A 12,883-nucleotide genomic window follows, 5' to 3' on the forward strand; every position below is an offset into this window, starting at 1 on the left:
GTTCACATTAATTACATTAATCCCTTGACTCTTTAAATAACCAAGTTTTTCCTGTAGCAGTGCACCTTTTTGTTTTGTTGATCAATATCAAACTCACAGGCTCCAAATTACTCAAATTCTCATTCTTTACGTGACAATATTAATTTTCATTTTGTCCTCTTGGACATCCAGTGCTCCAAGACTTTAAGAACGTTATTGCTGCAATCCAGAATATCACTAGGCCAAATATTAAAACTCAACACAAATACCTCACAGTCACAGAGCATGAAAACATGAACTGCTTATAGGAAAGACAGAGCAGTCTTACTTAGTAAATGTCTCTTCTGTATAATAAATACTCTATTGTACTTCTTTAATAAAGCCTCAAAAATCATCAGATGAGTTTGTTTTCCTGTGTGCCCTTTTTTGTTAATTGTCAGACTGTAAGTTTTCACTACCTAGGAAGATGTTCTTTTAAAAGTTATTCCCCAAAATTACTTCCATGTAATGTTTAAAAGTCTTCTTCAAACTGACTTAGCTTGATGAACAGTTCAGACTTACAAAAGTGGACATCAAATGCAAAAATACAACTCTTTACTGAATAAATACAATAAAGTTATGACCACACACATACACAAATGTACTGAATTTCAGTTTAATGAAGTTTTTCCTGTCTCTTATGCTAAGACATCATACAGATCTCCTTTGTATGGAATAGTTTTGTAGGATTAGAAAATAATCTGTTGCTTTTTAGAAATGTGGATTTTTCACTCTGCCAACATAAAGTCTATAAATCTGCCTCAAATTTTAAAAAATGTTCTTATACTGAATTTTTTATCTACATTATGCATACACACATATATCAGAGTATAATACATTCTGTTAGTTGATTTTACACTTTAAGAGCATATTGTCCCAGAATATTTAAGGTAATTTTACTTTCAAGGTATCAAACACAGAGAAACTAAAAATGTGGTGTTGATAGTCTTTCTGTTTCCTTTTTTGGCTGTCCTGACCTCAAATACCTTATAAATAGTTATACAATAACTATCTTTAAAATAGAATTTAGGAATATTTATAATACTGAAGTAATTTGAATTACTTGGTTGTTTTCACTACAAAGAATGATTTTAATTTTGTAGTTTGTTCCCAGAAAGTAAACTATCTCTTGCTTTAGCTCCAACAGTGACTTTGAAATGTTACTTTTCCTAATGTAGAAGTGCTCAGGTAGAGTAATTAGTGTTAATTCAAGAAGATAATATATAAACACACACAACATTTTCCCACAACTTTGAGTCATTTAATGTTATGTAGGTTGTGCATCTCATGCATAAACTGAATTCTTACAAATATCTGATCTGCTCTTTAAAGATTCAAGATCCACATATGATGAAACTTGTTTTTAATACTTGAACTTCAGAAACTGTTAACTGACTGCAGTCCTTCTGTTACACATCCTCTGAAACCTCAACTGAACGAGGATTATTTATTTCAGATTATTTATCTGGATGGAATATCTTTTTGCCTTGTGTTGAAAAATAAGGCTGGAACCATTGGGAGAACATCAGTTCTTGGCATATGAAATTTCATTTAGCTCAGCATTAAAAACCTAGCAGAAAAAAATAACAATATATTACAAATTACAGTATTATGACAGCTAATGAAAGATTATTGTGTTTCTGAGAGCTGACTAGTAACAGCAATAGTTCCTAATCATTTTGTAAGCAAGTACCACTTGAGAAAACTGGCAGTCTTCTGCACTTCATCAAACCAAAGACTGAGCATGACTGTTCTTTAATGGTACTGCTCCAAATCACCTGCCAAACACCTCGGTACAGAGTGACCGATGCTGGGTGCTCTTCAAGAAGGAGCTGTATTGCTCTGTAGGCTCCAAACTGAAATCAGTATTTCCTGCAGAAACAACGTAATATTTTACATACCTCATCATTTTTATGCCTTTCACTCTTAATGTCTTTACAAGCCACAGAAACACCAATGACTTTTAGCTACAAAAATTAGACAGGGCATAGGATGTGAGAAGGTACTTTAATGACCTGGCACCAGCATCTTTGTGTTTACTGTATGTAACATATTCACTGCTCTGCATGGCCTGCAGCACAGTGTCTGCACATAAATGGCTGCTCTTGCTACTGTCACACTCTACACAACACTGTCAACACTGAGACTGTGCTGGGTTGACCTTGGATAGATACCAGGTGCCCACCAAAGCTGCTCTGTCATTCTCCTCTTCAAGTGGATAAGGAAGAAAAAATATAACAAAAGACTCATGGGTCAAGATAAGGGCAGAGAGAGATCACACAAACCAGACTAAACTCAGGGAAATTAGTTTAATTTAGTTTAATTTATTACCAATCAAATCAGAGTAGGACAACAACAAATAAAACCAAATATTAAAACATCTTCCCCACCCCTCCCTTTTTCCCAGGCTCAACTTTACTCCAAATTTTCTCTACCTCCTCCCTTCCAGTGGTAAATGGGGATAGGAAATAGGGGTTGCAGTCAGTTTATCATACAATGTCTCTGCTGCTCTTTCCTTCTCAGGAGGAGGACTTCCCTTCCCTTCCCTTCCCTTCCCTTCCCTTCCCTTCCCTTCCCTTCCCTTCCCTTCCCTTCCCTTCCCTTCCCTTCCCTTCCCTTCCCTTCCCTTCCCTTCCCTTCCCTTCCCTTCCCTTCCCTTCCCTTCCCTTCCCTTCCCTTCCCTTCCCTTTCCAAGTTATCGTTTTCCAAATGTTTATAGGCCTCTTTAAAGTCCAGTGCTACGGCAATGTGTTCCACACACTACAAAGTTAATAGGATCAGGATTTTGTTTCATTAACAGTGTTGGGGTGACACTGACACTTCAACAAGTGTCTTTTAAAACAGAGATGAGCACAAGTTCAAGTCCCAATGAAACTGGGGACTGGTTACTAATACTACTCCTTGGGGCCTGATACTGGGGACAATACTGTCTAATATCTTTATTAACAACCTGAGAAAGGGGAAATACCCTCAGAAAACCAGCAGATGACAACAAAGGAACAAGTATTCATTCAATATGCTCAAGGGTCCAACAATAATTTAGAAGGATCCTGAAAGGCTGGAGAAAGCAGCTGAGAGAAACTTTGTGGTCTATAACAAACATAAATACAGCATCCTGCATCTGGGACAGAACGACCCTGGGCAGCAGCAGTCCATACTGATGCTGAAATATAGAAAACAGCTTTACAGAGAAGGAGCTTCTGGACAAGCTGAGCATGAGTCAGCAGTCTGGAGCAGTGGAGAAAAGGAATCAAACAGCTGTATCAGTAAGGAAGTAGATCTCATTACGGGTAATACAGGGATTATTTGGCCCTTTAGAAAACACACCAGAGTACTGTTTTTAGTTTTGGGCTCCCCAGTATAACACAAAGAGGAACAGAAGGAAGCCAGTAGAGGTCTGCTAAGATGGTGTGAGAGAACTTGGCTTGTTCAGCCCAAAGAACAGAAGATGGAAGATGGGGAAGGGTTAATTCATGGCCATAGAGAAGAATAAACTGGACTTTTCTTGCAGAACTTTTTGTTGGCCTTTCTTCCTTCTCCAGTGCAAGACGCAGTAAGGGAAATGTTGATGAAATAATATGAAAAAAGTCCCCATACAAGGGTGATATTCATTAGAATTGCCTTCCCCAGAGAGGCTGTGAAATCTCCATTCTTGGAGAATCTCCATTCTTGGAGATATTCAAAACTTAGCTGTACAAGGCCCTGCACTGCCTAATCTAACTAACCTGGTCCCACTTTCAGCAAGGTGTAGGACCAGATAACATCTATCTATTTCATTCAGACTTAATTATTCTGTCATTCTAAGCCACATTTATCTGCTGGGCATCAATAGCATCTACAGATAGCAAAGAACCAGATGAACATTATTATGAGAAAAATGAGCATTATTGGTGTATTTTGCTACCCTTCATGTAACTATCATGCTTTGCAATGCGAACAATGAAATCATCCAAAAAATTATGTAATGTAAATATGCATGACATAATCTGTCCCTTAGAAGACTGAATAGGAAAACAGACCATATACAGTTTCAGAAAGACTGTATGTCCCCAACAGGATATCAAAAGAAGTTCTGTATGGAACCAATGCACAAGTAAATTTTCCTGTTAAATTGCACAGGAAATGTGCACTGCAGATTCAGGAAATTACCTTTCTGTGTAAGATTTATCGTTATACTTTTAAAAATAATGTCTCGTTGGAGGAAATGTACTGTCAAAGACAGATGCAGTGATTTGAGCTGCTTCCAGATCTTTCAGTGTGGTAATGAATAAAATAAAATAAAATAAAATAAAATAAAATAAAATAAAATAAAATAAAATAAAATAAAATAAAATAAAATAAAATAAACTTTAAAATTGCTTGACACAACAGCCACTAAGAAAGAATAATGTCCCACCATCCAAAACAATGAAACATGATACTTTGGAGTAGAAGGGACATATACTTTGGCACCTGCACACATAGATGTTTTGTCAGTCATCAGGAACCTACCAGATTACCAGACAAGGTAAATGATGTTTAAAAAAATTTAAAGTATTATTTGAAAACGTCTTAAATATTACAGTGCTACTGAATGTAATGAACTACTCTAAAAATCGAACTGTTGATAGCCAGGTATTTGGCATCAGAAAAAAAGCAATGTCCTCATAGGAAAAGTAGAGGAAAATAGACAAAAGATACAGAAATAGCAGAAGAAAGCCCGTATCATAAAAGAACATTCTTAGTTTGGGGGATTACAGATTTATAGTTTTACAGATTCTTAGGTCATTCAAGTACCTAGATGTTTTTCCTATTTACAGGAAAATACTGTCTTCATTGATTATCTCAAGTAAAAACTGTCCAAGACACTCTACAATACTGAGCTCTAAAAAGAGCTCAGACAAAACCAATTCTGAAATATGAAACAGAAAAGTTTAAATTACAGTTGAAAACACATCTGAATTTTTATGGTAATATGCAAATTTTATTAATTTTAAATTATATATATAGAACTAGATATTATTATTGTCTTTACCTTCCAGAGGTCAGCTGTTCCTTCAACAAGTTTGGCATTTGTTTTACAGTATTTCAGAACCAGATGCAAACATTCAGTTCCATAATCCAGGTCATAGTCTGTACACTGTAGTAATTAAAAACCAAAAATATCCTCAATTAGTCTTCGATACTTCTAAGCAATAACACATTTTCTTTCATTAATTAAACTTTACATCTCAACAGTCCTATCCACAGTAATACATCTGTATTAGGCACATAGGTTTAGGATAGATCAGAAATAAAACCGCTCCAAGAAGCTTATGCCAAATTGTGGCTATTCAGCAAAATGTTATAGAAGTAAACAAACACTTTACAAGCACAGATGAAATCAGTTAGGTGCTGCTAAGCCTTAGTATCTTGCTAAACCTTTACACTGTTAACTAAACGAATGAGAAGTTACATGTATAAAAAAATTCTTGACGTAGTCAAGAGAGGCCTCACCAAAAGACACCATTAACCTTTCAGTGACAAACCTTTAGAGTATGGGAACAAATCAATAGATGTAGAAGCATGACTCTTCAAATGCTGGGCCTGTTTTGGTTATTGCAGCATCAAAAAAGGGATGGTAGTAACCTCTGTATTCCTTACGTGATTCCCTCTATTTTTTTCTCCAGTTATCTGCACAAAAAATAGCAGTCTCATGCTGCTCCATGATCCTTACAGATTAAAAAAAAAACAACAAACAAAAGTTTGTCTACCTTTTAGGCATCTAGAAAAGATATTATTCTCTCAACACACCCTTCCCAAGCAGTTTGGCTTCCTATTGATAGCGATTGTAAGAATCTCATTAATGAAAAACTGAGTAGGGAGCAGAATATCCTGAGCCAAAACATAGGTAGAAAAGCAGGAACTGGGAGCTTATCAGTCAGGACTACCTCAAGATGAATTAGCCTGACTAAGATAAGAAAGTTCTACTATTTTCGTATTGCTAAATTACCAGTCCATACAGAAACACAAATGCCATGTAACAAGGAAGGGTAACTTAAGATAGCATCTTTATAAAAAAAGGAGGTATTTGAGAAGATCAGAGGCTGGCTAGCACCATAGCCAGTCTCTATTTCAGAGTGACTTGTCAACAGTAAGTAAGAAAAAACAAGGCAATAATATGTTCTTACCTTCCCAGAATGTTCCCTTTGCCTCATATAAAGCTATTATTCTGGCTTCAGAAATCACTTTAATAAAAACTCCCTGAGGGACACACTGAACCAGAAGCAACTGCCTTAACAGTACTCAGTGAAGTACAGGAATCCTGAATTCACCCAATTATTTTTTGAATAGCAGTATTTTTTTAGCAACTGCAGCAGGGAGTATCTCATTCATCACTTTTTTCATCGCATGCTCTATTACTCTGACAGAAAAACCACCTTCTCAACCCTTCAAAATGCTCTACCACATTTCTTCTCACATCTTTCCACAGATAAAGAGATCAGTATTTATTCAGTCATTTCATGTGTGGAAACTACTTCAAAACTTTGATCAACGCTTTTGCCCTCCATTTATCTACACTTGCCTATGAATTTTATCATAATATCCTTCTACAAACCTTCTCAGTTAGCCCTCATCTCCATTACACAGAAAAAGAAAGGGTACCTCCACTTCCTGTTCCAAATTATTTATGAACAAAATAACTGCACAGGTCTCAGTACAGACCATCAAGAAACTCCACTGGTGATTTACTGCAATGAAAACTGGTCATGCACTTGACCTTGTTTCTTATCTTCTAAAAAATAATCTACCCTGGTAAATCCTTTCTCTTATCCCAAATCTGTAAGAGTCCTTCAAGAGTCTTTGGTAAAAGCTTCTGTGAAACATCTTATTAAGGCACTTAGGTTGCTATCAGCTCAATCAACCTCAAACAAGATGCCAGTAAGGTCCTTAAGGAATGACAATTAGCTCTGCAATACATAAGCTTTCCTTTATGAACACTTCCATTGTGTAAAATTTAACCCTGGGTCCATGTTTCAAAGATACTGTGCTCAGTAATTTCCAGCCCCTCCAGGATTCAAGAAACCAAAATTGCCAAGCACGTAAAAATTTAAGTGGGTTAAAGAACCAAAAGAGAGTACTGCAACACAACCTGCCTTTCTTTTTATTAAGTTTCTCAAGAAGTTTATTAAAACAGATGAAGAAATTTTTTTTTGTTCTATTCTTGTTTTATAACATATCAGTGAAATTCAAGGAATTCATCAGCATTACACATCTGAATTGCAATACTCATACACACAGATATCTTAGAAAAAAGATAGCTATGACTTTTATATTCTTTAAATCAGTAATTTCTACCATTTAATTTGTCAGCCAACTTTAAAAAGTACTTTAAATATTATTGTTCTTTACAGACTTTTAGCTGAGTTACAAACCAAAATTGACACAAGAACATAGAGTAACTTAAAAAGAAGGGGGTTTCAAAAAAAACACTTTGGAACATTTTTTAATTAAGCAGAAATTTAAATAAATAGGATAGAAAAAAGGTGAACAGAAAAGATAAAGGAAGAGGGAACTCTAGCTCCAAAATACATAAAAATGCAGTGATCTTCTAAGTAAAGCTATCCAGAGATAAAGTGCCAGTAAAACCAGAAATGGCCTAGTCAATTCCAAATATTTATTACCAAAATGTTTCCTTTTTCATTTTGTTTTTAAGGAAAATTTTCTGGTAGAACACAAACTATTTTTCACTAATGTGAGTAACATACAGATTAAAAAAACCCATGTATTTTTATTTTTGCTTCAGAATGGAAGAGAAAACTTCAGAAATAAATTTGGCTGCGAAAGAATTTACTCGGCAATAAAATTGTTACATTTTTTAATATATGGGTAATGAATGCAACTAAGACAAAACAAAGCAATTCCAACTTTTTAGCAAGGTATTAATCACATATAATTAGTAGGGAGTGGAGAAGTTCCATAAATGGGCTAAGGCATCTTGAGGGTATTGCTTGCTTCAAGGGATGAAATATGACACAAAGCAAAGTAATAATTAAAAACATATTTCACTAACACTTGTATATCATGACATTTACTACTCTAATTATCTGTAATTGTTTCAACCTAAACATATTGTCAGAGTGTACTGTTCTCCAAGTCTGATACACTGATGTCAGAGAAGAACAATGAAATGAAGTAGTAGCACAAGGCCAGCTGTTTATATACAATCTACATGCTAAACAGTTTCACATGTGAAATTTTAAATCCATATTCAAAGAGCAGAATTCAAAAGCTTCTATACTGCTCTAAGAAATTCAGTTAGCAAATTAAGCATTATCAGAGAGCTCCTATAAAAAAAAGTCCTGCATCAGGCACGGTATCCCCAGACAATTGAGGGCAGGAATTGTCCTGCTCTGCTCTGCTCTGCACTGGGGCAGCCTCACCGTGAGTCCTGTGTGCAGTGTTAGGGCACCTCAATATAAAAAAGACATTAAACTCTTAGAGAGTGTCCAAAGGAGGGCAACGAAGATGGTGAAGGACCTTGAGGGGAAGACTACAAGGAGTGGGGAGACGTCATCGCAGTTAAAACTTCCTTCCACAAGGAAGTGGAGGGGCAGACACTGATCTCTTCTCTTTGGTGACCAATGACAGGACCCAAGGGAATGGCCTGAAGCTGAGTCAGGGGAGATTTAGGTTGGATACTAGGAAATGGTTCTTCATCCAGAGGGAAGGAGCAGGCTCCCCAAGGAAGTGGTCCAGCACTGGCAGAGTTCAAGAAGCACTTGGACAATGCTCTCAAGCACATGGTGGAACTACTGGGAATATCCTGCGCAGGGCCAGGAGCTGGATTCAGTGATCCTTATGGTCCCTTCCAACTCAGGACACTCTCTGATTCTACAAAAATTCCAGAATATCTGTGAAGAAAATTCATACTCACCCAGGTATACAACCACTCTCATCCTAAATCTTCTGTATGTAATTCAGTGTACATCTAGATTCAATTTACAATACAAAAATCTGTTTAAAACTCTTACTCTTTCTAAAGCCCCTTTATGACTGAAAGCCTTTTTAACATAAGTTTGACAGTGTACAGTTAACTGAACTTGACATGCACACACAGCTTTGTGAAACAATAGACATAGTTTTAGTTTCACACCACAGATTTGAAATGATGGAAACAGCTGGAAATACTGGCAGAAAACATATCCACAAAAGAAAGAAAACATAATAGTTTAGCTCTTTAAATGACACAGAAGGAAATATATTACTTAAAAATCCTTTTGTAGTGTTGAATATTCAAAGACATTATAATAGGTAGCTTTGGGAAGACTTTTTTGTGGGTGTTTTTTTGTTTGTTTTCCAAGAATGAATAAAGTTTGAATAAAGTGCTATGAGTGGAATGAGATACAGATTTTAGCATTACACAAAGTCTTCTTCCTCTTCCTTCCAAATTAGTTTGAAAACATTTTGAAAAACACTACTACTTCCTAAAATGCAAGGTACATTGTTGTTCCTTATATGTAAACATAGAGTAAGAGGTTAGAGAAAAGAGCAGCTATGCAGCCTCTGTCTCCCTGGTATTTACTAAGAGTCCATATGCTCACTAGTTTTGAATACAATACTTTGAACACTAATTTACTGGATCTTTATATGGGAACTGGTAACCATACAACGGAACCAGCACAGATGAAAAAAAAAAAAAAGGTTCAATACAGCACTGTCACTTTCTTATCTTTTCATAATTCCTTAGTTTATAAGGACACAAATTAATATTCTTTATGCATTAACTAAAAGAAAATCTTCAGATTTGCTCCTTTACACAGGTACCTTTAACGCCTGTGTTGAGCCAGCATTCACACTTCTGTAACCCTTGACTGTGTGACCTTTAGCACTTTTTCCACTGCCACCAGCATATCCATTTTATTCTCCCATGTAAATCCATTCAGTAACAATACCAGAACACTTGCATTTAAAATGCATAACTAATCAACAATAGCAGAGCTTGAGGATTTTTCCAGATCCTTGCAAATGAAGTTTCCACTGCTGAAATGCCAGAGGACGTCATGAACATTCATCATCAGGAACATTTAACTGAATTAAGAAAAGAAGCAGACACAAGCTTTCACTGCACCTGAAGTGGTCTATTTTTATCCTATTTTATAAAGATTTTTTTTGCCATGCTCATTACCATGGAAACCAAGAAAGTGCTGAATCCAACAGTGGATTTGTAGCAAGCACTCAGCCTACATCAATATACCACAGCTAAATGAGAGATAGCAGAAGCAGCAAACAGAATGAGGAAACGTGAATGAGGAAACACTGAGATCAACATTAAACCAGATAATCTCACCTCTGAAGTTATTTTTACTGTAGTTAATTATTAAAACTGCTATGACATACATCCAGATGCAGTAGTAGTGAAGAGAACAAAGATACAGCAATTTAGTCTCTAACAGAATTAACCAAGCCTGGTTTCACACAGATTTGTATCTATATCCCAACACCTTTCAGTGCAGTAACTGCAAGTGCCTTTTCTGTACATGCCATGATTTCCTGACAATTAGACCCCTGAACACTTCCTGATTACACATTGGAATATTTTGGTACTCGTGTTGCTTCCAAGTACACGAAATACCCATCTTTCAGTTACAACATGAAGAAATAAGAAAATAGTAATATTCTATGTGACAAGAGTAGTAGTCAAAACACTGTGTTAGGACTCATTGTTTACACTTTTTAAATTATCTTGCAAATTGGAAAAATACTTGGGAAAGAATTATTTGGACTAGACAAAGACAAGAAAAATCTTGCCCTAATGCAGAAAAATACAGATTTTTAGGTTATTCTAAGAAAATCTGAAGAAGTAATTGTTCACATTCTCCCAATAAAGAGATTTCTAAATATATCATGTTCAAAATTAAGAAACCAACAGATAATTTAATCGAGGTCGGAAGCAGAGGTAAGCCAAATTCAGGCCAAGCTAAAATGCATTTTTAAAATTTAAAATATTTTTTTTAAGAGGTAAGACTATTAACTCTTGAACAATTTACTTCAGAAAAATCACCTCTTGAATTATGCAAAATCATAAATGGTCCTTTTCCTTGCCTTTCAATACACCAAATTGTCAATAACTAGGAGATTAAAACCTCTAGCTTCATTACCTTGTCTTCTTTGTTGCTATCTCAGAACAAGCAACAGATGACAATGTAGGTGAGTGGTCTCCCATATGCGGGATACCAAGATCCTCACTCAGTATTCAGCATTTTCTGAGCCTGTGCCAAACAGGTGATTCTCATGGATACAGGACACTTACCAGGGTAAATCAAGTAACACAACAATATTCTCATAATCCAATCTAACTTCCAACTTGAATATTTGCATTGTGTCTCCTTAACATACTCCTTCCAAATTATATCTGAAGACAAAATACCTTTTCACAGCCATAGAGATGCTAAATTTCACCCATGGAGTGGAAGCTTTGCACCACTGCAGCAAACAGTTCCAAGAGCTAATATGTGAATTTGCAAAGTTCTTTGAGATCCTACAGGATGAGGAGTGACAAAATGGAAGTAATTATCCCATTAGCAAAAATACTTTTTTTCTTGTGCAAGGCATTAGAATCTCTCCAAACATTCTTGTGGCAGAAATTAATTAGGGCAAGGTGGGGATTCAGACAATATCCTGGTTCTACCATTGCGCCAAAGAACTAATCAAGTACAGAGCTATCTAAACTAGCACAGTTTTCTCCAGACCACCAAACTAGCTTCAGTTTTTGAATAAAAGAAGGCATTACTGACAAAATTTCTTTTAGCATATTGACCCTGAAAAGTATTCTGTAGAATTGGGTAGGCTTTAAGGATAGGAAAAAAATTATTTATTCCTCTAAATCTCAGGGCAAAGTTGTCAGGGTAAAAAGATGCCAGATGAAATAACTGAGATCTCTTTGGAAGGTATCTCAGAGCTACAACCTGTAGACTGTACAAATAAGGATATTCATTTAAGTGAGGTTGACAACCCTGTATTTAAGCAACAGTCTGTGTGCATCAGCCTGACAGTGATGCACACTGGAATGTGAATGGAGAATGGAGAAAGGCAGAACAAAATCTCCTGCAAAACTGCATTATTAAAAAATTAGCACTGTAGCAATTTTGCATCCAAACAAGAAAAATATTATCAGTTTTCAGCATGCATTAAATGTAGTTCAGTAGAACTCAGGTTCTACTGAAGTTCCAAATATTTTTTTTTAAAATGTGACTAAAGTCATAAAATCCAAGCTGAAATGGACCACAACAATGAAGGGGTGCTGTTAATTACACGAAACTTCTCATGTAAGAAGAAACAGATTTTCTTTTAACATTTAGGAGCTACACAGATTTCCTTGTCAAACAATCATATCTAAAATCCTAATGACCCATGAAAAAATCAGAAAGGCTTCCTCTTGTTAGATTATTTCATATGCTTAGACTGTACATTGAAAAATTCACAAATTCATACTAGCACTACACAGATAATTAAAATTAGGGGTAGGAATATCAAAAAAATATTCAGTTGAGTATCCAGCCTACTTGGATCAACCAAGTAGGTAGTTACACTAAAACTGTAATTACCAGTTATATTTCATAGGCAGATGGAAGAATGCTGCCTTTACGACTCCATACAAAGAAGAACGTTGGGTTGTAGTACTGTCCTCGACAAATTGTACTACAAGATTACTATCAGTCTAGCCAGCTCTTGCCTAACTCACAAATCATTTCTTGATTCAGTATTTCAGAATACCTTTAATGAGAAGGAAGAAAGCCTATAGACACAAACTTGAATGCAGAATTAGGACAAATACAACAACAATGGCATATATTTATAAGACCTGAACATAGAACTATAAACTACAAAAGTAAAGTGGGTGACC

The 12,883-nt window shown here is 35.8% G+C and overlaps 1 protein-coding gene across 1 annotated transcript in view; it reads right to left on the reverse strand.

Annotated features, from left to right (window-relative positions):
* Positions 1-12,883, reverse strand: part of LOC138106399 (D-ribitol-5-phosphate cytidylyltransferase-like) — a 111,426-nt gene that overhangs the window by 67,422 nt on the left and 31,121 nt on the right. Inside the window, 1 exon segment of the mRNA XM_069006949.1 lies at positions 5,033-5,137. Coding sequence (XP_068863050.1) covers positions 5,033-5,137 — 105 coding nt within the window.

The sequence above is a fragment of the Aphelocoma coerulescens genome, chromosome 2 (assembly GCF_041296385.1).
Source record: "Aphelocoma coerulescens isolate FSJ_1873_10779 chromosome 2, UR_Acoe_1.0, whole genome shotgun sequence".
In the NCBI taxonomy this organism is placed as follows: Eukaryota; Metazoa; Chordata; class Aves; order Passeriformes; family Corvidae; genus Aphelocoma; species Aphelocoma coerulescens.